Genomic DNA, 25133 nt, shown 5'->3' with positions numbered 1-25133 from the left:
TGCCCTTATCTACCCTTTTAAAGATAATACATTGCATCATATTTCCTTGTGTTAACCTGACTGCGCAGGAGCACTTCGTGCATGCAGTGTTTCACTGTGATGACTAATTTCATGTGAGTTGCTTGCATTTTTAGTTGGTGATAGATTCTTGCTCTGATGTTCCAGCCCTACCTAAGTGAATCCGTGTGACTCATGCTTGGTAGAGGTGTGTGGCTCTAATCAATCACCCTCATCAGTTTTCTCTGGAAACTTGATCATGGCATTCTATTTTTATTGGCATCCAGGTGGGTGTGTGTGGGACCAGGGAATAGGATTTGCAAAGCTTAGCTGTTCTGATGATACTTGGGTCTTTTGCCGCATGTGTTGTGGTAGAATTTAGCCTCTTCACAGAAACCCTCAGCTTGGCTGTCTGTTTACGGACCAGCTCTCCATTCAAGAGGCCTTTGGGAAACATTCTTCCGTGGGATGATTAAAGTAGGGAAAGTGTTATCATCTTATGATCTAGTTAGCCTTCTGTCTTCAGATGAATGTAAACCTAGACCATCTGTGAGAGGTTTTTTTTTGGTGCAACTTTTTCTTTATTTGGAGAATACTGTATATCCATTGTAGAAAATTTTAAATATAGATAAAGATGAATGGAAGTGTCTTGTGATTCTGTTACTCAGATTTGTGAGATGGTGTGTTTTAAATCTGTGTTGCTGCTAAGTCGCTTCAGTCGTGTCCAACTCTGTGCGACCCCATAGACGGTAGCCCACCAGACTCCCCCGTCCCTGGGATTCTCTAGGCAAGAACACTGGAGTGAGTTGCCATTTCCTTCTCCAGTGCATGAAAGTGAAAAGTGAAAGTGAAGTCGCTTAGTCGTGTCCGACTCTTCGCAACCCCATGGACTGCAGCCTACCAGGCTCCTCCATCCATGGGATTTTCTAGGCAAGAGTACTGGAGTGCGGTGCCATCGCCGTCTCTGAAATCTGTATTAGACACATACATATGGAATCTAGAAAACTGTTTCTGATGAACCTGTTTGCAGGGCAGGAATAGAGACACAGACGTAGGGAGTGGACTTGTGTACATAATGGGGGAAGGAGAGGAGAGGACAATTGAGAGAGTAGCATTGAGATAGACACACTCCCTTGTGTAAAATAGATAACTAGTGGGAGGCTGCTGTAGAACACAGGGAGTTCAGTTCAATGCTCTGTGATGACCTAGAGGGGTGGGATGGGAGGAGGGAGGGGATGTGTGTATATATATAGCTGATTCACACTGTTGTGTGGCAGAAACCAGCATAACACTGTAGGGCAATTATTCACCAATTAGAAATAAATTTAAAAAACAGATCTGCATTAGTACCATTTCATGTTCAATTATGTTCATTGACTGTCACCTTCTGATACTTACCCCACAATTTGTCCTTTCCTTTTATACTTCTTGAATTAGCGCCTCATTGAAACAACGTTCATATGCCTAAAGATAGTTACCGTGATTCAGTCTGTATTAACTTGGTCAAATATGGCTTGATTGAGAAAAGGTTGTATGAGGGTTTTCAGGACCATGATTTGCGAGAAAGTGCTCTCGTTTGAGGTGTGCCTATTACCACCTCAGCATACGGTGCTGTGCAGGTGTGTGTACGCTTATTGAGTTCATTTTACACATTAAAACATGTATGCAGCAGAAGGGGTGGGCTGAGGTGTGAACAGAGAACATCTTAACATAGAGGCTATCCGTAAAATCTCTTGCTTCCTAAACTAGATGGTGGCTGAAGCAACATCTTGATCTTTCATTTTCCCTTAGCATTTAATAGAGTTTAGCATAAACAATAGCTGCTTGGGAAAACCAATTTTGGGCCTTAAACACAAGGCTTGATTTGATTTCCTGTGGTTGATAGAGCACTAGAGGCCAGTTCTTTAAGATTGCTTATTCAATCTGGGAGTGCTTGTGAAAAGTTCAAATGTAGTAAATTGTTAGTGCTAATTCTTTTGGTGTTTTAGAGTCAACTTGGGGATCTATTAAAACCAGCTCCATGCGGATGTGTTCTTTGGAGAGTATTGATATTGTTCATTGGAGCTGGATTTAAAACATGTTCAAAAAGGTAAAAGGTGGAAAGTTACTCTGGTGATAATTAAAGCAAATAAATATCTCATGACATAAATGGTCAAATTCTACAAAATGTGCATGCTGAAGAGTAGGTTAATGTACATGCTGACCCACGACACAGTCCCTAGAATCTAGCTTTGGGGACTTAAAGTGATTCTCGGTTGTTTGCAAATACTTCATTTCTGCTGAGGTAGAGTTGTGACGTTTATCAGGTGTGCATTTACTTATTCGGGGAGAATTTTTTTGAATGAGAATTCCAAAATACAGAGAAAAATTTATTACTAAGTTAAAAAAAAATCCTTCCTTGCCTGGTAAGTGATTGAGGATAAAGATTTTAAAAGAAAACTTAGCTTACGGAGTGTATCAGCCACTGTATTCTGGAAATGCTCAGATACTGCTCTTCTTAGCCACCTTAGCCTTAATTCTGTATGGTGGGATAATTATTGGAGGGATGGGAGAAAGATATCTTTTAAGGCCCAGGACAGAAAACTCTGTTGGGATGACAGAATAGGAACCTCCGACAGGGAATTCATTAGCACATATGGCTGCAGGCAGTAGCTTTTTCATGTGATCACTTGATGGATGAGTCAGGTTGAGAAGCAACCTATAGAAAGTGACTGCCCTGAATTCCAGGGAGGAGACCTGGGGATCTGGTCTCATCTCTTAACGTCTACTTGCTCTGTAGATGTAACATCTTGGGTCATCATTTTTCTCATCTGTATCAGGAAAGGTTGATGTAAATAATATCACAGATCTCCTTAAACTGTCAATACTATGGTTGATTGTTGTTACTGATTATGGTGGTGTTTTAACACAAGTTCAAATGTTGCCTTTAATTTTGTTTTTATATAAATAAAAGCCAGAGAAAAATTAATTTTATATTAGCTATCATTCACCTTAGAAAAAAAGTTCAACATTTTTTAAGCACAGAATAACATTAATAAATTTTTACTTATTTTAACTATATCGATTTTACTTATTGACATCTTTGTATGCTTTCTAAACTCTTTGAATATTGATAAGTATCCATGTGCTTTTTCATATTAAATACATTTCAAATGTTGATTCAGAAAATGTATTTGAGATTAACCACGTACTACAACAAATACAAGTCTTTTGTGTTAATATTTAGTAAGTAGGATATTATAATCAATGTTTACTGGTTTCTGCAAATAATGTTAGTAAGGACAATGACTCCTTCTTAGAAAGTCTTATTACAGTATAGCTGATGTTATGGATTAATAAATAAAAGGGAGGAACCTGCTATGTTACTTTATGCCTAGGAAGTACCATTAAATGTGTAAGTTTGGTCTGCTTGCTGGAATCATTAAATTTTATTTGGAAGTGATGCGGAAGTATGTGCCTGTGTGAATGACCTGTCCCGTGTGCCTTAAAGAATAGTTGGCTTTGGTCAATCTATCTTCTGCAGTCACTGCTGCATTTAAATATAATTTAGCAAAGGATGATTCATTCCCTTCATAATACCTTTTCTTTTTTAAAACTTAGATTTCTTTGTTTTACACTAATAGCTACTGCTTTATTAGAAATAACTATCTCTCTAATATAAAACAGACAAGTGATTCCACTAAAGAAATACAAACCTGAGGTTAAAATAAATTCAGAAGGGCAGAGGAAGGGAGAGAACTTTGGGTATAGACTAAGAAGACTACAGATTCTTGGGTCAGACTAGTCATGTGGTTGTTTGAAGCAGCCCCAGATTCTGTGAGACCTTGGGCTGGAGTTATGACAGAGTGCAGCACCTTTTAAAAGTGTATTTTAGAAGCTGAAATTAGGTTTACTAACAGCGAAATCTGAATGTGTTTCCTGAACATTGTTTTTGCATTCAAAACTGAATTAGGCTATCTTCCATTGCTGAAATGTTTTCCAGGGTGAGGAAAGCAGACAGTCCTTAGAAAAAAACATTCTTTAAAAGTAGCATGAGCAAACCAGATTTTGCACAGTCAGGTATGTTGACGCAAGTGACTTACTGGGGTGCTTTTCAAAAATTTCTTTGGCTCCTTAGTAGGCTTACGTAAACGAATCATCTTTTTTTCTGTTTGATAGTTTTTGAATAGAAAATGTCAAAGTTCTGCTCAGCTGAGCTGTTGGAGACAAACCTGTCAATTCAGTTTTCAACTCTTAGTCTGCACCTGTGAGACTTCTGAAAGCAGTTAATATTAATCATGGCTTCCTTAAAATTTTTTAACTAGCTTAATTCAAGGAGAGGGAAGGTCTATAGCTGCTTTTGTGGAGCATTTCTGTCATTGACTCTCGGAAAGTAGTTGACGGCTTTTGAAACTTGCTTTCGTTTCAGGCTTGGAGTTGCAGAGAAAACTTACCTGTTTTTCCTCTGAAGCTGTCATTTAAGGCTCATAATGAAACCCTTAGAACTGTCATCTGTCTACTTTCCCCATCTTACACTGTCACTCTTTATGCCTTGTATACTCTGATAAATCTGCAGAAGGGAGAACTAAGGCCCAGTAATATAGGGTCTCCAGAATGAACCCTGACGTTGTAACATCCTAACCGTTTGAACTGTCACCACATTTCTGTCTCAGTTTTAGCTGCTAGACCAGAGTTTGGGTGCAGGTGTGGAGGCATGTGCATACTGTTTAGGTTTTGCACATTAAAATTCAGTATCACAGGCTGATATGACAGCTGTATGACCTTGCCTAGGCTTAAACTCTGAAACAGGGCCTCTTGAAAGCAGTGAAGGGAAGGTACAGTTAAAATTGGGTCAGATGATAGGAGATCTCTGTATAAGCTGGGTTTTACCCCTTCGCTTGTTCACATATGTAATCTGCATGCATGTCATGTCTGCAAATCTAGCTTGGTCTGCACATTAGAGCCTGGCTTGTCGATGAGTCTCACGTACAGTCTGATTTGTTATATGCTGTGAGTTGAGCATCACTGTCCATGGGTATGTGGCCTGACAAGATGATAACAGCTGCACAGAATTGTCTAGGCCTCACAGCCTGTGGAAACAGTTTTGTGGTGATGGGGTACTTGTGGTGATGGGTTCGTTGGTGGTGGTTTGACCTACAATCTTCATTGAGGTGTAGGTACAGATAGAGAACAGTGTCCATTTTTAAAGTGCATCTGCCCATGCTAAGAAAGTAATCCTTAGTTTTTATAGAAGTTTCCCTTTTTATTTGTAGATACAATACTTTGCCAAGCAGAAGAACCCTGAAAAATTCAAGATTAGTGAGTAAGAAAGATGACGTGCATGTCTGTATCATGTGTTTACGTGCCATCATGAATTATCAGGTATGTTTCTGATTATAATCCTTAAAAAAAAATCTGATATCATCAGACTCAATCTTGTTCTCTTTGGTATCTTTGTATTTCTATTTAAAGTAAATATCAGGATTTAATGAAATTTTTTAGAGAAGAAAGGTCTGGTTCCTTCTACTGCTCATAATTCATTGTCCTTTTAGTTAGCATTTCTGATGTATAATGCATTTAAAGGGAAGACATTTTCCTCCTCCAGTGGTAAGCTTGTCTAGATTACTTGGTAAGTGTTTTTGACTATTAGAGACAGAGTAAGCCACTGGTTTGGGGCAATAATGGAACAACTTTAGGAACCTGGGAATGAGTAATCTCACACACTGGGTAGGTCATTGTTCCTCAAAGAGTTATGTGATGTCAGGCAAGGAATTATAATTACTGTGTGTTGGACCCTGTGGTTCCTCATCTTCATGAGAAGCCCTTAGTGGATGCTTGGTAGAAGAGCAGAGTCCTCCTTAGATGACTGATACAGATTGTCTTCACTCTGAGAATCACTGGGAGTTACTAATTACAGTATGTGGGATTAATCCTAATGACAGAATGGGAATTAGAGCCTGGAGTATCTACGATGAGCTTAAGGGTCAAAAGTAAGTCCAGGTTCGATGCACGATACTGGATGCTTGGGGCTGGTGCACTGGGATGACCCAGAGGGATGGTATGGGGAGGGAGGAGGGAGGAGGGTTCAGGATGGGGAACACATGTATACCTGTGGCGGATTCATTTTGATATTTGGCAAAACTAATACAATGATGTAAAATTTTAAAATAAAATAAAATTAAAAAAAAAGTATAGTTATAAAATCAAACCATGGCTGAGAATTTAGACATGGTTCAAATAAGAAAATAGGATTTTATCTCCATTGACACAGATTCTATAGATGGATCCAAATAGAAACCGATGGTAAATACACAGATCAGTATTAGAGTTCAAACACAACATAAACTTGCCAGATTAAATTTAAGAAGGGAAACATGCATTTATTCTCTCAGTCAATTAAATTTTTTGAGCATTGCCCAATAGACCCTATTCTAGGCATAGAGAACACAGCAGCAAAAAAATAGACACCTCAGGGAACTTACTTTCTATTGAGGGGAGACGGTGATAGACAATTGGTGAACTATATATAGCACTCCAGATAATATTAGTGATGAAATAAAAGCTGACACTTACACAGTGCTTCCTACAGTCTAGGACTTTAAAACCTGTTACTTAATTTAAGCCTCAAAAGAGTCCTGTGAGAGTGGTAATATTACTCTCCCGTTTTACTCATGAGGAAACTGTAAACACAGAGAAGTTAAGTATGGCTGGAAGTGGTGAACTCGGCTTTGAACTGAGGAAGACTGGCTCCAGAGCACTAAGTCCTATAGAAAAAATAATCAAGAAATAAGAATAAGTGCCAAAAATGTAAGTTCATTTTTAAATAGGCTAGCCAGAAAAGTGTCACGGAGAAGGTAACATTTATGTAAAAACTAGAATAAGGGAACAAGGTAAGGAATATTTAAGAAAGAAAATTATAGTCAGAGAGAAGGGCAAGTGCAAAAGTTGCTGAGGCAGAAATAGGTCTGGTGTGCTCCGGTCAGTTTGGCTGGATCAGAATGAGTAAGTGGAGAGGAGCAGAAGGCGAAATCTGAAGTTACAGAGGGGTCCTGATTAAGTAGGGCTTTAAGTCACTGAAAGGACACTGGCTTCACGCTGACTGGAATGCTGCTGAAGCATTCTGAGGAAAAATGTGACTTGATCTGTCACTGGAATTTAGCATGATCCATCTGGCTTCTTTGTTAGGATTGACTCCAGGGGGCAAAGACAAAAGGAGGTAGACCTTTTAGAAGGCTGTTGCATTAGTTTAGGTGAGTGTTGATGGTGGCATGAACCAAGGTAATAGCAGCAGAGGTGATGAGAGGTGGCCAGGCTCTGGTTTTGTTTCGGTGGTAAGGACAGTAGCAGTGAGGATGTGGTGAGGCGTCAAGGACAGCTCGCAGCGGTTTGTCCTGGGCACCTCTGAGATGGAGTTGCCGTCTACTAAGATGTGGAAGGCTGCAGGATGAGCAGATTTGGGAGACCTTATTGGTATTCCAGTTGGAGAGATGTTAACTGTGAGATGTCTATAGACATCTAAATCAGATCAGATCAGATCAGTCACTCAGTCGTGTTTGACTCTTTGCGAACCCATGAATTGCAGCACGCCAGGCCTCCCTGTCCATCACCAACTCCTGGAGTTCACTGAGACTCATGTCCATCGAGTCAGTGATGCCATCCAGCCATCTCATCCTCTGTCGTCCCCTTCTCCTCTTGCTCCCAATCCCTCCCAGCATCAGAGTCTTTTCCAATGACTCAATTCTTTGCATGAGGTGGCCAAAGTACATCTAAATAGAGATCTTAAATAGGTGGTCAGAAATGCCAGTCGGGAGTTCAGGGTCTGGAGGTCTGGGCTGGAGCTACAAGTTTGAGAGTCAGCAGATGGCCTATGAAGACAGGGAAGTGAAAGAGATCAGCAGGGATAGACAGAGAAGCAAAGAATGAGCTGAGTCTCAAATAACTTGGGGGACCCTGTTTAAAGTCAGAGAGATGAGGGAATACTAGCTAGACTGACAGGGAAGCAGCTGAGAAGTAGGAGCCGGGTCCAGGAGAGAGAGTGGTTGGCTGTGCCCAGTGCTGCTGCTGAGTCTTGTAAGATGAAGTTATGGCATGGGCTCTAGCAAAGTGCAGGTCTTGGATCATCTTGATACAGTTTCGTTGGAATGGTGGGGATGCAATGCCTGATGGACATGGTGTTGAGACAGAATAGGAGGAGAGGAATTGGAGACCATGAGTGATTTAGAATTTTGCTGTAAAAGAACAGCAGAAAAATGAGACAGTGGCTGTACATAGGTTGTAGGGTCCAGAGAGATTCTGTTTTTGTTGTTTAAGATAAAAGAATTTGCATCATGTTTTTTATGCTAATGGTAATGAGTCAGAGAGAAAAATAATGATGGGGGAATGGGAGAATTGCTGGAGCATATGATGTTCTTCGGTCTTCCCTGGTGGCTCAGATGGTAAAGAATCCACTTGCAGTGCAGGAGACCTGGGTTTGATCCCTGGGTCGGGGTAATCCCCTGGAGCAGGGCATGGCAACCCACTCCAGTACTCTTGCCTGGAGAATTTCATGGACAGAGGAGCCTGGTGGGCTACAGTCCTTGGGGTCACAAAGAGTCAGACATGACTGATAATGTTCTTGAGTAGTAAGAGGGATTGGAATCAAGAGCTCGAGTAGGGGAAGGGCCTTAGACGGGCACGTGGAGACTTCATCTTTAGGAAGAAGTAAGGAGGGAAGCCACAGATTTGTGTGGGTGTATTGATGCGGTGGTGGGAGCTTTTGGAAGTTTTTTTCCTAATTGCTTATGTTTTCTGGGTGTAATTGGAAATAAGGTCATGAGCTGAGAGTTTGCAGGAAAAGGAATAATTCCTCAGCTTGGCAGAATAGAGAATGATTCTTGATCCTTTTACTGAGCTTTGTTCATTTTATAGAAGGACGAGGTAACATGCCTCAGAGCAAAGCAGGTTTTCCCTAGGCTTTGGGTCCTAAGAGCCATTGCTGATAGAGAAGGGATTAGAGGTGGTGGTTGTCAACCCTGCTGTGTAGTGAAGTCAGCTCAAAGAAATTTACATGCCAGGGCCCTATCCTTGAGATTCAGAATAAATTGACCTGGAGTGAGTCCCAGAGAGCTGGTGTTTTGTTTTGTTGACTTTTCCAGGTGATTTTGCCAAACAGCAGGATTGAGATCACTGGCCTGGAGCCTTTTCATCATTTTGATAGAGACACATATAGTTTATTCATAGAGAATGGGAATATAGTACCTCGATAATAGCATCATTCCTAAAATAGAGAAATATGTGCAGACACTGTGCTAGAGACATAAGTGTACTTATGATGATATAAAATTACATTAGGTAGAAACTTCAGGTTTTTGCTTTTTAATCAACATTGACAGTTCTCTCAAATAACTCCTAATGCTTTGTTTTTTCCATACTCGTTTCAGTATGGTTTCAACATGGTCATGTCTCACCCACATGCTGTCAACGAGATTGCACTAAGCTTGAACAACAAGAATCCAAGGTAAGCTGGATTCATAATATTCAAATCTTAATCAAACTAGGGACAGCAGACAGCTCGTCAAGAATCAAATTAGAGTTTGGAAACTTTCAAGAGTGACTTTTTGAATTTGGATTGCCAGTAGACTCCTCGGCTAAGTAGAATTTTCTTTTCATCAACATTACAGTTTTACATGTGGTGGAGTTGAGAAACTGGTGACAACTCGGGCCCTTCTCTTCAAGCTTTCATTCCTCTTGAGGCCTGGTTCTCAGCATCCTTGCAAATTTAGCAAAACTTGGTGAAGAGCATGAAGCTGCCAGGTTGTCAGGATTGGATCCAGGAGAGTCTTGATTCAGCCCTAGCCACACCACTTGGTGCTGAAAGCCCACTAAAACTACTACCGCTTGTCCACACTTCATTTGCAACCTTTTCACATGTAACTTTTATTACCAAACCAAACAGAAAACACCACAAAACAAAAATAACTGCATGCAGGTTTCTTTTCATGTTCACTTTCCTATAAAGGCAAGTGCCATATACTATTCATTTCACAGATTACCTCCAAAAGCCTGTCTTCATCAGTTTATTTTAGTTAGTATTATGCCTTTTCTGTTCTAATGCATGTCTAGTTTCACACTGTTACTCCCTTTTATCAGATCTCTGACAAGATTGCACATCTGAAAACTGTTAATTCAGCTAAAAAATGTGATTAGAAGTTACAGCCTTTGTGATTGAAAATGCAGTGCAAACTGTAAATCCTATTTAAATGTTGAATATTATTATTTCATACTTCCCCTTATGAACGCCTTTGCAACTTTGTGCTTGCTTCCTTAAGTTTACTAGAATCCCGAATAGTCATGCTTCTTTGTCTCTCTGTCTGACACTGAGGGAAGTCATTATTCATTTTTCTTAAGACAATTGATACTGTGGATTTTCAGAATGGTCTTTGTTTAGAGGTTGGCAATAGCTTTTATTCCAGAAAAAAGATGAAATACTGAAGTAATCATACTCTGAAGCAATGATGCTGTCCTTGACATTGTGTTTGAAAACTTAGATTGTATCTCTAAGGTTCTCCTTCTAAAAATATTTTAGACGAAGTTTTATTTTCTTGAGTCAGAGAAGATATTCCTGTATTAGCACAGCTGTAAGCCAGCTCCTTTCAGATCCTGTATGGGAAGAAGTAGTTTTGGAAGCTTGCATTATCCTGGGAGACTTGTATGGAGCCACTGCAAATTAGCAGATTTGCAGTGTATTAATAGGACATTGATTTCAGTTGATTTTGAACTTTTTCAGCAAATGTTATTATATCTTTGACTCCAGAACCAGAGAAAATATTTATCCAGTGGGTGATTTTACTGAAAATTCTGTGTTTCCTATCTTCTTTAACTCATTAAAAAATACTTTTTCAGCCATATTACACAGAGTCAGTTGATGATAGAACAGAAAGACTTAATCTTCTCAGAATTAATTTTCATTTATAAGCAACTTGTAATCCTGGGAGTGGGAAATATGCCTTGCAAACTTGCTACCCCAGAGAAAACACATGTGTAGAAGATCGTAAAGGTTTTAAAATGTATGTGTTTTTAATATAACTGTGCCTTAATTAGTAAACGTTTAAAAATATACACTGGCACATAGTTATTATCATATTCATCTTGGAAGGAACAGCTGACTCATCGTTCATTCACTTTCACTGATTTGTGAGTTTTTTCCTTCTTGTTTTGACAGAACAAAAGCCCTTGTCTTAGAGCTGTTGGCGGCCGTTTGTCTTGTCAGAGGCGGGCATGAAATCATTTTATCAGCATTTGACAACTTTAAGGAGGTAGGATATTCTCATCTTAAAAAGTATGTTCACACAAGCACCTTATATTTGGACATCTTTGAACAGAATGATATACCTTTTGTATGTGTGTTATTGAAATAGAATTGACATATAACATAATAGTTTCATGTGTACAACATAGTAATAGTAATTTGATATTTGTATATATTGCAAAATGATCACAGCAATAAGTCTAGTTAACGTCCACCACCATGGTTTACTCTTTATTTATTCTAAGGCCCAAAGATATAATTGTTAATTTTCTCAAATGTCACTCAGGGAGAAGTAACGAACTTAGTCTAAATATCTTAAATGGATGCATTAAGCTTTCTTGGCTGTCCCATTTCCAAGAAGAGTTAAAAACTCTTTGTAGCACTCCTTTTCCTATGGAGAATATGAAATAGCCAAGTCTGAAAACTGGTTTTGTTAAACGTATGTGGTTTTCATTATGGTTGTTACTTGAGCATCCACCTTGTACATTTTATGAGCTCTTTCATCATAGTTACTTTCCTCAAATCATATGTGTGATCCCTGCTTTGCTAGATGCTATGAGGAACTGATCAAATAAATACAGACACTGATTTTTAGCAGTTTGTAATCTTAATCAAGCAGTCCTGTCACATGAAAACAGTAAACCAATGGACATGCATGTTTGAAATGGAAACTAAACTAAATGACTACAAATGAAGAAACAATTACACACAGATAATGTGACACCGGGGATTCTGAACCAAAATATCAAGACATCACAACTGAACTTATAGCCAGTGTCCTTTGGTGGTGGCATGCAGCATTCTATAGCCAAGAAGGGTGCCTGCCAACTCCCATGTATGTGTCTAACATCTGAGGCTACTTTGAGATGGGACATGACAAAAGTAATGGACACTTGGAGCCCCAGGTTATAAAAATAGGAGCATCAGCCAAGGTGTGCCTTTTATCCTGGTAATCCCATCTGATTTCAGATGCTTCTGCTTTAAGACCCAAGCTGGATGAAAAATCCAGATCTCAGAGGGACTTCCAAACTCTCTCTCGTCTTTCCTGGGACCCTCTAGAGTAGAACACAACTATTTGGAGTATTTATTGAGGACCTACTGTGTGCTGGCGGCTTGTCAGATACAACATGAAATTGTTTGGTTCTTACAGACTAGTGTTAATATCTCCATGTCATAGTAGAATAAAATTTCAAATATATCATTTGCCCATGGCCCCATGGTCAGACAAGCAGAAGAGCTGGGGTTAAGATTTGGTGCTCCTGATTTTGAACTTCTGTTTTGGGTGATGTTTGGACCTGGTTGTGTATCAGTATCCTGAGACAGGACCTAGGAGCCCGTGCTCCCGCTCTGCTGCCTTAATTGGATTCTCTACCGCAGCTGACAGGTATACTAATGACTGACACATAATCCTCTTCATGGGCTGGCGAGCTTCAAAGATGCTTCTGTCAACAGGGAGAACAGTCCTCCTGCCTCTTTATTTACATGACCTTCCTCCCCCGCTGTCACTGCCTTTAGATTTTTATATTATCCATTTTGCTAATTCCAGTCATGGACAGAACCTAATACTGTCTTTTTCTGTATTCAGCCTTAGTAGTAAAAAAAAATATCTGGGGTCTAAGAAAATGATGAATAGTAGTGAATCTTTAAATTCATATTCTGGCTTCCAAAACATATAGAGTCTCTTTTTTAAAAAAATAAATTTATTCATTTTAATTGGAGGCTAATTACTCTGCAACACTGTAGTGGCTCTGCCATACATTGACATGAATCGGCCACGGGTGTACATGCGTTTCCCATCCTGAACCCCCTGTCCCACCTCCCTCCCCATTCCATCCCTCTGGGTCATCCCAGTGCACCAGCCCCGAGCACCCTGCCCCATAAAACACACAGAGTCTTGAGAGATAAGAATATGTGAGTGCTTGTCTGTGAATGTTTTTATTATGTCATAAACAGGATGTAAAACTTGTATTTATAAATAAGGAGCTATGTGGGTGGATGGGTCTAAAATGAAAGTAAAACAGCATGTGAAACTAATAGAACTTGAAAATCTTTATCATTAGATCATATCACATGCTGAAAAGTCTTTTCCACGCTGGAAGCACTCATAGTTATCAGTGACCCTTGTCAGTGGGCTTCCTTGGGCTTCCCTGAATAGCTCAGTTGGTAAAGAATCTGCCTGCAATGCAGGAGACCCTGGTTCGATTCCTGGGTTGGGAAGATCCCCTGGAGAAGGGATAGACTACCCACCCCAGTATTCTTGGGCTTCCCTTGTGACTCAGCTGGTAAAGAATCTGCCTGCAATGTAGATATAACTGTTCTAATATTAACAAGCAACTGATTATACTGCAGATCAAATTATGCCTTGAAATTATAATTGTATAGAGTCAGTATTTATTGAAACCAGTAAATCATGAGATGAATGTTAAATTTGTTTTTTCTTAGATAAGGTAGAATGCCTTTCTTACACATAATACAAAAGACTTACAGAATTGAGTTTTAACTATCTGGTATCAGAATTGTATATGGTTTAGCCATTTAGGGCATTATGTGTACTCAGTTGAGAAAAATAAAAAGTAATCCTAAATCTTATAGGTGGTTAGTAGTACAGAGAACTAAGTTTTGACTTTGAATTTGTAGAGCTTTAACTCAGATCTCCCTCATTTCTGTAATTTCTTATGAACGATGGTGGGTGTTTAAATTCTGATGTCTCCTTGGGCCAGCAGTTGCTTCTCAGAGAAAACAAACCATGTCACATGGGAGAGGGGACAAGGACAGGGCTGGTTCTGTGTGTGCTCTTGGCCTGCACTGACCTCAAGCTGTGGTGTTCATGTAGACAGGCCAGGAGAAGGATTATCCTAATAACCAGAAACTGCATTCTTAGGGGTAGGTGAGAAGAGCATCTACTTATTTATCTGTTCAATCTCAGGTTTGAATATTTGTGTTAGTTTATGTTGATCTTTGTTTTAAAAAAATATAATGCCAGCCACAGGTCAGTGTCTTCTGAATTTCTTTTCTCTTTTGCTCCCATCTTTATGTGAGGGGATTTTTTTCCCCCATATATGTCACAGTGAACAGTACATTCTTGAATCATTTTAGCAAAATGTCAGTGAAATCTTGGGTTTAGGGAGGTTTGGGAGGCAGTTGTTCCTGATTAGGAAAAGTTGTCCTTATGGTCTCAGATGCCCAGTGCAGGTAGAATCTTGGTCAATGAGAAATGCCTATTGAGCTATAGCAGAGAGAACACACAGCCAGCCACCAGAATCCTCGGGAGGAGGACCATGGCAGGGTCTTTGCCCTCAAGAAGATTGTTTTTTCATGCTTTTATCTCATTTAGTAAGTGGGATTCCATTCACCTCCTTAAAGAAAAATGAAGGGATTAACCCACCAGTTGAAGACTGGTGGGCTTCAACATCAGATATTGATATCTATTTTTGAAGATAAAGTAACGTGCATTAGAGTGCCAAACCCTCTGGGCTTGGATCACTGTTAGAACGTAGCTGAGCGTACTGCTGCAATGTGGCACCAGATGCTGAGAGGATATTTAAGGACTACACATTTTAAGTATGTAGCACAATTTTTTTCCTCTCTGCTTCTTGAGCCAACAAATCCATTCTCTCCTATTTCACTACCACTAATTAATTCAAACATAAATGAAAAGAAAGTATCTTTTAGCTTTTGACAGATTTTAACATGTGATTACATTAATTTCTCATATTTCAGTTAATATTCAAAATCCCAGCAAGTGTGATTTTCTGTGTTTTTGCAGTGAAATCTTATGGCTTGTCTTACAATATCTGAAGTACGTATTTTAGGAAAATAGCACTTCCAGTTTAATGGTATCTGACAGTGAGAAGGGTTTCCCTGGTGGTTCAGTGGTAAAGAATCCATCTGCTAATGCAAGAGATGCAGGAGAAGTGGGTTTGATCCCTGGGTTGGGAAGATCCCCTGGAGGAGGAAATGGCAATTCACTCCAGTATTCTTGCCTGGGAAATCCCATGGACAGAGGAGCCTGGTGGGCTACAGTCGATGGGATCCCAAAGTCTGACTTGACTAAGCAGGCATGCAAGATGGTGGGAAGGATATTAACCCAAGACCTTGCTTTTAGTGGTTTTGGAGGTTTGGGACTAAGCCTGACATCACTGAGCAAGCACATATATCACCCTAATGTTTATCATAATAAATAAGTTTTAATTACATAATTTTTTTGTAATTACATAACTTTGTAATTACATAAATTACATAAATCTGTAAACATAAGTTTACAGATTGTAAACTTGTGCCAAGTATTTGTGACATGACTGAACCTTTAGTCATCCCTTATGCTCCTTGAATTCTTTTCCCTTAAAAAGTTGTGTTGTTTTTTTTTTTAAGTAAAAGGAGTTAACACATCTGGTTGTGATGTTGAAACATCTCGTGAAAGTTTATGGTCCTGAATTGAGGATCAGGGTGAGAACAAGGAGTCATCTGTTTTTTCTAATTTAGCCACATAGAAGGACAGAGTGCCATCTTCCCTAATTGATGCTTTCTTAGTTACCTAGCAATATATGTTCATTAGCATTTGGTCTACCAGACAGAAGAAAGAATACATTTGACAGTAAAGGTTGCTGTGTTGGTATTTACATTAGTTCAGGGTCTTGTTTACAAGAAGCAAAAACTGAGCCTAGCAGTGTCTAGGCTAAGATTGGACGGATGGGTTGATTGGAAGGATGTCAGGAAATGCACAGAGGTCATAAGGAGCCTGGAGAAACAGGCCTGGAAAATAGGCAGGCATTCCTAAAAGGTAGCTGGACTCAGGCTGCGACCTTGAAGCCTGGACACCATGAACACTGTTTGGGGTTCTGGTCATACTTTTTCTTTTCTCTCAAAGGACATGGGCCACAGCTAGCAACCCACTGGGTCATAAAGCTACACTTACTGGTTAAGGACATCAACTGGCCTCCACTTTGGAGTCAGAACACTATATTTAATCCAGTTTCCCTTAGGAACCTGGAGGTCGCCTACCTAGACCTTGCTCTCCTCAACTTTTCTTAGTCAGCCTATTTCTTTTTGCTATATTCTTTGATATAGCTGAGAAATTGCCTTTAAGAAAGTGTCCCCAAAAGTTGGTCAAAAAAAGTGTGCCGGTTTGGAATCACAAGGAAAAAGTACTAAGGCCTTGCAGACTCTGCAGCAGAATAGCTCACTATGACACTAATAATAAAAATTCTCTGAGGTCTTTGAGCTACCCACTTCCCCAGACTGCTGGAAGGTGCACCTGGAATTCATCAGGATTCCAGATTGATTATAACTGTGTTCTCATCTGCTTCCAAAATGACAACATCTGGCTTTAACAAATAAACCTGAGGACTGAGTTTGGTTATTAAAGGCCCAACGCCTTCCCACTTTGGACCTTCCAGCACAGATAAATGGAGCCTTGTGAAATGAGTCACTTGAGGCTACCAATTCTCTTGGACATAGCACTCTTGGCAGGAGCCATTATTTTTTTCACCTATTGCTAGAAGGCTTGCTAAGTAAGCTGATGTGGTTTAGCTACTGGGCATCTGAAAGCACTTGTGCTACACATGATTATGTTGATTTAAGAAAGCCTGTCAAGTTTTATTTACAGTGGACCCAATTGGGCAGGAAGGAGAACAGACATTTTGGTGTGCTTCCAGCATCCTTCTGAATTTAATCCCATCTAATCTAACCTCTCAAATATTTGAAGGGGGTAGGATTATAAACCCAGCACAAGCCATCCGGATAACTCATTCACTGGTAAAATTCTCAGCATAGAGGGCGGGGTACTTGGTTTTTTCAGTCTCTTCTTGAGTTATAAGCAAAGTAGTCATTCAAATCTCAAACTCTGGGAGTGATAGTTCTAGAGCATGTGTGTATTTCACCCTAGCAGGCCAGAATTAGGTCAGTCTAATTTACCCGGACTCTTCTCCAGCCTGTCCGTCTTCCAAGGATCAGGAAGTAAAGTCACCATGATTGTCTTTTGGACTGTGTGTTCACTGTGGCAGTTGTTACTTGTTTGTAATAAATTACTCCGAACTTAGTCTTCTTAGGCTCATGGATTCTATGTGCCAGGAGGTCAGGCTGGGCATGTCACGGTTAATTGTCTTTGGTCCTTTGCATCTAGGGTCTCATCAGGGAAGATCCGATTGATGAGGCGGGGTTTCACTTGGAGGGTTTCTCGCTCTTATGTCTAGTTTCTGGGCTGTGATGACTCAAAGGCTGAGTCTGTGAGTCAACCAGAGTTGCCTGCATGTGGAACTCCCTGTGGCTGGAGCTTCTTGTGGCCTGACAGCTGGCCTCTAACAGGGAGTGTCCAGGAGGGAGCAGCTGCAGAGCAGGCATTCAGAGAGCCAGAAGTCACAATGTGTCTTTTTAACTTTCCTCTGAAATCATCAGTGTTGCTTTTGCTATGTTCTGTGGGTTACAAGCGAGTCACTAAGGCCAACCCAGATGCTAAGGGGAAGGCAATGACTTGACTTCTTGATGGTGGAGTGTAAGGGTCATAATGCAGAAGAACATGTGGGTGGAAGAGTCTCCTGGGGTCATCTTTGGAAAATACAGTTCACCTTAATAACTTTTTGATAATTTATCCATTTAGCTGTTCCTCTTCTATTTTTTCTTTTTCACCCAGTGTAATACTTGGTTTCTCCTCAGAACCAAAAACTGTGTAAACTTTTTCATTAGAGAGAAAAAGAATGGTTATTACTTTTTTTGGAGGAGAAAGGAGCCCTTTATATAGGGTTTCTGAGCCCATGGTAATGAACTAGTTGTTTGTCTATCATCTCGGTCTTTATTGTGGAGTAAGGAAGTGAAAGCTGGTATCCTGCTGAGAATCAAGGGATGAGTCCTGCTAACTTGTAGGAAAAAAATTATGAGCATTTGTGTGCCCCTATCTGTCAGAAACAATGATAAACATTGGACATAAGAAAATAAGTATGACCATTAAGAGTTCTACCCTTGAGAGGGAGCATCCCAATCCAATTAAGGAAACCAGTATTTCTGTGGTCATCGCTCTAGGCTGTATGAAGGTGAATGCCAGGTGCTTTGCAAAGAGAACAACTAACGAGGAGGAGGAGAAGAAGGACGGAGGGCAGATACGGGCTTTGAGCTTTCAGGGGATGCTTCCTATAGGAAAGGGTGCCTGAGCTGAGTTTAGGATGAATAAGAATTAACCAGGTATATTAATTTCTTGTCACTGTTGTAACAAATTGCCACAAGCTCTAGTGGCTTAAAACAACACAAATTTATTATTTTTGCAGTTCCGTTGTTCGTATCTATATAAAATATAGTCTATAGGGTGGTGTTCTCCTGGGGAATCTATTTCCTTGTCCTTTCGGTTTCCAGAAGTTGCTTCCATTCCTTGGCTCATGGCCCCTTCTCTTCTGGCCTCCTTCCTTTAATGACCATTGTGATTATATTTGGCTCACCCAGATAATCCAGGATAATCTACCCATGTCCATATCCTTGGCTTAATCATATCTTCAAAGTGCATATTTCCTTACACATAAGGTAAATAATCACAGTAATAGGATTAGGACTTAGATATCTTTGTGGCCTACCACACCAGGTAAAAATGTCATTTGATGTGAAGAACGTGGCATCTTCATAAAACTTTAAGGACTTTGTGTGCTGTGTGCTTAGTCACTCAGCCCTGTCCAACTCTTTGTGACCCCATGGACTGTAGCCCACCAGGCTCCTCTGTCCATGTGCATTATCCAGGCAAGAATACTGGAGTGGGTTGCCATGCCCTCCTCCAGGGGATTTTTCCCAACCCAGGGATCAAACCCAGGTCTCCTGCATTGCAGGCTGATTCTTTACCATCTGAGCCCTAGGGAGCCCTCTAGGCCTTTAGTTCACCTTCTATCTCCAGTCCACCTTAAGTCCAGTCTTAGAGAAGGTAGGGTGTGGGAAAAGAACAGGTGGGATAGAAAGTTATGAGCAGATCATGAAAGCAATCCCTCATGACTTACTCCAGAGACTTCCTATTGCCCAGTGGCCTAAGGTCACACAAAGCAGGTGATATATTCCTCACTCTTCTTCAAGCAGTGGATGTTTCAGTTGACTCTCTCAGTAAAGAACTGGCTGTAACATTTAGCTGCAGAAGTCAGGTGGGTGGGCCCAGGGTGAGGTCAGGTTGACAGAGTAGGCTGTGGATGGGGTCTGAATTTTCTTTCAGACACTTTGACATTCATATGTCCAACTCCTTGGGCCTCTTCCTCCATTGACAGTTGTCTGCTCCCCCAGTGGTTGTATTCATTCATTTCTAACATCTTCAGGACTTTCCTGGGATGTGGGCCTGGGAAAGCTTTTTTTTTTTTTTTGAATTAAAAAAAGTACAGGAGATGATGATACCTGGGGCACACAGTGGTAAAGAATCTGCCTACCAATGTAAGAGACTTAGGAGATATGAGTTTGATCCCTGGGTCGGGAAGATCCCCTGGAGGAGGAAATGGCAAACTGCTTCAGTATTCTTGCCTGGAGAATCCCATGGACAGAGGAGCCTGGTGGGCTACAGTCCATGGGGTTGCAGAGAGCTGGACATGACTGAGCCCACATGCACAAGGCAGATTATCATGATTTCTGGTGAGCATTTGTAGAGATGCTTTGCCTCTCAACCCGACTTTAATTAGACCCTTGTCTCTCTCCACAAGACTGAACGCAATTTTGCACAACAGGGATCTTCATCTTCTATTTCACTTGTAGCAACCACTTAAAAAAAAGATAGGCTGTTGCCTCCTTGTTTTTATGCATGTAAAGTGCCGTTTCTTAAACCTGTGCCCTTTGCCAACTGTAAAGCAGTTGGCCTGCATGCCCTGATATTATATTCTAGGAAGGTAATGAAAGATCTTGAGAGAAAGCAGCGAGAGTTGTATATTATTGCTTTAAGGCCCCAGAGAATCTGAAGCAGAGGCTGGCTCAGGGCCCTCCACATGGATGTTTCACTTGGGAGGTGTTTCTTTGACATTGAGATGGTGCTTTGGGTGTGGGTACATAAGGATGGTATGAAACACTCTGCTGTGTGTTGATAATAGAATTGAAGTCACAACCCTCTAACTTTAGCAATATCATCACCAAGTACCATTAGAATGTGGATTTTCAGTTCCTGGTCAGGATTTGGTTGTCATTTTGGCATTTTCTGCAGAGTAACGCTAAAGGATCTTTAACTGTAGGATCTCTTTGGTTTCTTTTTCTATGTGAAGGCTGCTGCTACTAAGTCGCTTCAGTCATGTCCAACTCTGTGTGACCCCATAGACGGCAGCCTACCAGGCTCTGCCGTCCCTGGGATTCTCCAGGCAAGAACAGTGGAGTGGGTTGCCATTTCTTTCTCCAATGCAGGAAAGGGAAAAGTGAAAGTGAAGTCGCTCAGTCGTGTCCAACTCTTCGTGACCCCATGGACTGCAGCCTACCAGGCTCCTCCATCCATGGGGTTTTCCAGGCAAGAGTACTGGAGTGGGGTGCCATCGCCTTCTCTGCTGTGTGAAAGCATTGCCTCCCTATTCTCTCTCTCCCTCGCTCCATCCTGACTTGCATAGTAAGGATATATATTTTTTCAGTCTGTATCTTAGGACTTAAGTATACTTTAGTATTCTACCTTTGGTCTGGCTGTTTTTTAAGCTGTTTTAAATAAGTGGAACTAGAAAGAATTGCTTTTCAATGTCAAACAATTTTGAATTATAGGTTTTTTTAGTTGTTGTTAAATCTAGGCTAAACAGTGGCTACACCAAGACATAGGACCACATGAACCATCTTACTAAATAAGCTTGTAGATCCAAATAGAGCTGTTAAAATAATTATGAAAGTGTTTGTAAAAAAAAGATTTGTTAACTAGGAAAAGACAAATCATATTTATGTATCTGTGTGTATATATGTTGTATGTATGTACATGTATTATGAGTAACAGTAGAAAGATTATTTAGCATAGTAATTAGTGATGTATGTGTGCTTAGTCATGTCCAACTCTTTGTGACCCCGTGGACTGTAGCCTGCCAGGCTCCTCTGACCATGGGGATTCTCCAGGCAAGAATACTGGACTGGGTTGCCATGTCCTCCTCCAGGGGATCTTCCTGACCCAGGGATCAAACTCGTGCTTCTTTTGCCTTTTGCATTGGCAGGCAGATTCTTTACCACTGCACTGCCACCTGGGAAGCCCATTTATGCATAGTAGTAAGCCCTAAAGAGAAGCCAGTGAAAGAGTTTGGAGTAGCAGTGTTGCTTTCAATTTGCCTGTATGTTTATTTCTACTGCTTGTAATGTTTGAGAGGTAACATTTTGACTCATGTAGCTAAATGTCCCTGTTGTGCAGAGTGGGATTTTCCCTTTCCATTTGGCTTCCTCGTCAGAAAACGAAGATCATGGCATCCGGTCCCATCACTTCATGGGAAATAGATGGGGAAACAGTGGAAACAGTGTCAGACTTTATTTTTTTGGGCTCCAAATCACTGCAGATGGTAACTGCAGCCATGAAATTAAAAGATACTTACTCCTTGGAAGGAAAGTTATGACCAACCTAGATAGCATATTCAAAAGCAGAAACATTACTTTGCCAACAAAGGTCCATCTAGTCAAGGCTATGGTTTTTCCTGTGGTCATGTATGGATGTGAGAGTTGGACTGTGAAGAAGGCTGGGTGCCGAAGAATTGATGCTTTTGAACTGTGGTGATGGAGAAGACTCTTGAGAGTTCCTTGGACTGCAAGGAGATCTAACCAGTCCATTCTAAAGGAGATCAGCCCTGGGTGTTCTTTGGAAGGAATGATGCTAAAGCTGAAACTCCAGTACTTTGGCCACCTCATGCAAAGAGTTGACTCATTGGAAAAGACTCTGATGCTGGGAGGGATTGGGGGCAGGAGGAGAAGGGGACAACAGAGGATGAGATGGCTGGATGGCATCACTGACTCGATGGACATGAGTCTCAGTAAACTCCGGGAGTTGGTGATGGACAGGGAGGCCTGGCGTGCTGCAATTCATGGGGTCGCAAAGAGTCGGACACGACTGAGTGACTGAACTGAACTGAACTGAACTGTCCTTTCTAAAGATGCTCAGTTGTCTTTTGTGTAACATCTCTCCAAAAATAAAGGCATGGATCATTGCCACTTTTTTTTCCAGGACTGGTAAGGCAGAATTCTTTGGAAGTTCTAGGGAATTGTTGAGCAAAATTCTTAGCAGAGAAAAAACACTGTTGTAAGATCAGGAGAGTGTGACAGAAAATAAAAGCATGATTTTTGTACCACAAAATTTCCATTGCTTTGAAAAAGACAGGACTGACTTTAATAGATACTTAGTTAAGGACCAAATGTGGGCTAAAATTAGCTATAACTCAAAACTTTTTCAGTTGTGTTTATATTTAAATTTTTATTCCCTTTTATAATTTAAGCTAAAGTTTTAGTTCTTTTTGCCAATGAATATGCTGATTGACCTTGACTCCCTTTCTGAGTGAAGTTCAAATTTCATTTGAAATTTAAATAATTCTAAAACATGAGCTTGTTTTTTTATCTGGGCTCCAAAGTCAGTACAGAAGGGTTTTGTTTTGGTTTGTTTTAAATTAACAAACAATCATCTTCAGAAAGAAAACATGAGTTGTGTTCATGAAAGTGTTGCATTTTATTCCATGTTTTAAATCTTACCTAGTATATTAGTTTGGAGAAGGCAATGGCACCCCACTCCAGTATCTTGCCTGGAAAATCCCATGGGCGGAGGAGCCTGGTAGGCTGCAGTCCATGGGGTCGCTAGAGTTGGACACAACTGAGCGACTTCACTTTCACTTTTCCCTTTCCTGCATTGGAGAAGGAAATGGCAACCCACTCCACTGTTCTTGCCTGGAGAATCCCAGGGACTCGGGAGCCTGGTTGGCTGCTGTCTATGGGGTTGCACAGAGTTGGACACGACTGAAGCAACTTAGCAGCAGCAGCAGCAGTATATTAGTTAAGTGTTTTATAAAGGCATATGCACGTACAGAAATAGTAAAGCTACGTTTATTTGCTGAGTGCTGACAGGCTAGCATATATTACTCTAATTATAATCTCTACCCAGTGAATTAGGAATAAGCAAAGAGGGGTTCAGAGTAAATAGGCCAACTGACATACTTTAGTAACTGGCAAGCTTGGCATTTTTATACAGATCCATTGAACTTGTAGTGTTACATAACATATTGTCAAGGCTCATAGTGTTATATAACATATTGTCACATATCAAACACCTTATACACAAATTGATACATACCTTCAATCTTCTACCAAAAGGCAAACTTAATCAAACAGTATTGATTGGGTAGATTATTGGAATGTTTGAAGTTTTTCGTAAAACCCAAGGTAGAGATTCCCTGGTGGTCCTGTGGCTAAGAATCTGCCTTGCATTGCAGGGGATGCAGTTTCGACCCCTGGTCAGGCAACTAAGATGCCACAACTAAGACTCGATGCAGACAAATAAATACATAAATATTAAAAAAAAAAAAAAAAACCAGGATAATCTGAGCTGTTTGTATGGAGCCCAAAGAGAGGCGTGAAGTCTTGTGCGCAATTACAAAGGAAGAGACTTGATTTAGTCAGTGGAGGCAACTCTGGGAGCAGAGAGAGAGATGAGCAGCATAAAGTCTGTCCTGGAGGTAATATGTGTCAGAATAAATGTGCTAGTTGACAAGAAAAAAATATCTGACTGGGGCCCATGTTACAGAGTATAAAGCATGACAGGAGGCAATCACAATTAAGGTTCTGATGAATACTGGAGGTTCAGAAAATCTTCACTATGATGAAAAAAGAAATCTCAACTGGAAGACAGATGTAAGTAGGAGGGAAAAAGAAAATGGAAAGGGAAGCAACAGTACTTTATAGTTTTAAAGTGCTTTTATATTAACTCTATTTGATTTTGTGGAAACCTAAAAAGGCATTTTATGTAATCCTGATATATCTTAAAAATTATCAATCTCTGCATAAAAAACAGAGGGCAGAGACGCTAGAGTTTGGAAGACAGGCAGGTCAGACATTAAATGACTGGGCCCTGAACCAAATTTGTAGTCATGACAGTGGGTATGAAGCCATAAAATCGAGGAAAAGTTGACAAGAGACAGCGTGATCCTCTGAATTGGGGATGGACATAAGTTGGAAAATAAGAATCTATTCTAACAGCATAAATTTAATTAAGAAGGAAGCACAGCCACAGCGAACAAATAAGAGCTGGGATTTTTTTTTTTTTAGGTGAAGAAAATTGTCTTTTTAAGTTAATTTTTTTAGTGATGGTAAAATGTCCAAGATCAGATTCTTAGTTCTGCACTGAAGATAATGAATGAGAGAACACGCTTTAACAGAGGTGACTGGGAATTGTGTGTGTGTGTTTTCCAAGTAGAGAATAGGATTATACTAAAGAAGTTGAACTCCGCAAAGGCACCAAGCTAGAATGAGCTACAGGGATTCTCAGAAGAAGCCAACACTTGACACAAGGGTAGGCAAGAAGGAAGAGGATCCCTGGTGAGTCTGGTATATTGTGTGCAAGTCTTGCTTTAGGTGACAAGTTAGTCACATTGTCTCTATATCCCTTCCAGTTCTACCATTTTATGATTCTATATACAATTCTAGAATCATAAAATTCTAGAATTTTATATAGAATATATATTCTATATAAAAATATATAGTGCTTCTTTGACTACAGATATTAAAAGAAGACACCTAGATAATGATAGCTACAAGAATTTATGAACACAAGCAACAAGTAACGTGTCCTAGGCTAGTTGATAAGATAGTGACAGTCTTAGGATAGAAATATTTATAAGTTATGGTGATTTTAGCCTACATTGTGGTTTTAGTCTCTAGTTCCCTTTATGACTGCCTGGAAATGGCTGCATCAGTCTCTAAACCCAGAAAGTGAAAGTGTTAGTCGCTTAGT

General features: G+C 40.3%; 1 protein-coding gene across 8 annotated transcripts in view; it reads left to right on the top strand.

Moving 5' to 3' along the window:
• Positions 1 to 25133, top strand: part of FMNL2 (formin like 2) — a 333723-nt gene that overhangs the window by 260248 nt on the left and 48342 nt on the right. For all 8 annotated transcript variants that reach the window (XM_025261362.3, XM_025261316.3, XM_025261340.3 and 5 more), the window contains 3 exons: positions 5250 to 5358; positions 9396 to 9472; positions 11177 to 11270. In XM_025261362.3, coding sequence (XP_025117147.2) covers positions 5250 to 5358; positions 9396 to 9472; positions 11177 to 11270 — 280 coding nt within the window. The remainder of the gene's footprint in view (positions 1 to 5249; positions 5359 to 9395; positions 9473 to 11176; positions 11271 to 25133) is intronic.

The sequence above is a fragment of the Bubalus bubalis genome, chromosome 2, assembly GCF_019923935.1.
Source record: "Bubalus bubalis isolate 160015118507 breed Murrah chromosome 2, NDDB_SH_1, whole genome shotgun sequence".
NCBI classification, from domain to species: Eukaryota; Metazoa; Chordata; class Mammalia; order Artiodactyla; family Bovidae; genus Bubalus; species Bubalus bubalis.
Note: the sequence above shows the minus strand (reverse complement) of the source record. Positions and strands in the feature narration are given on the sequence as shown.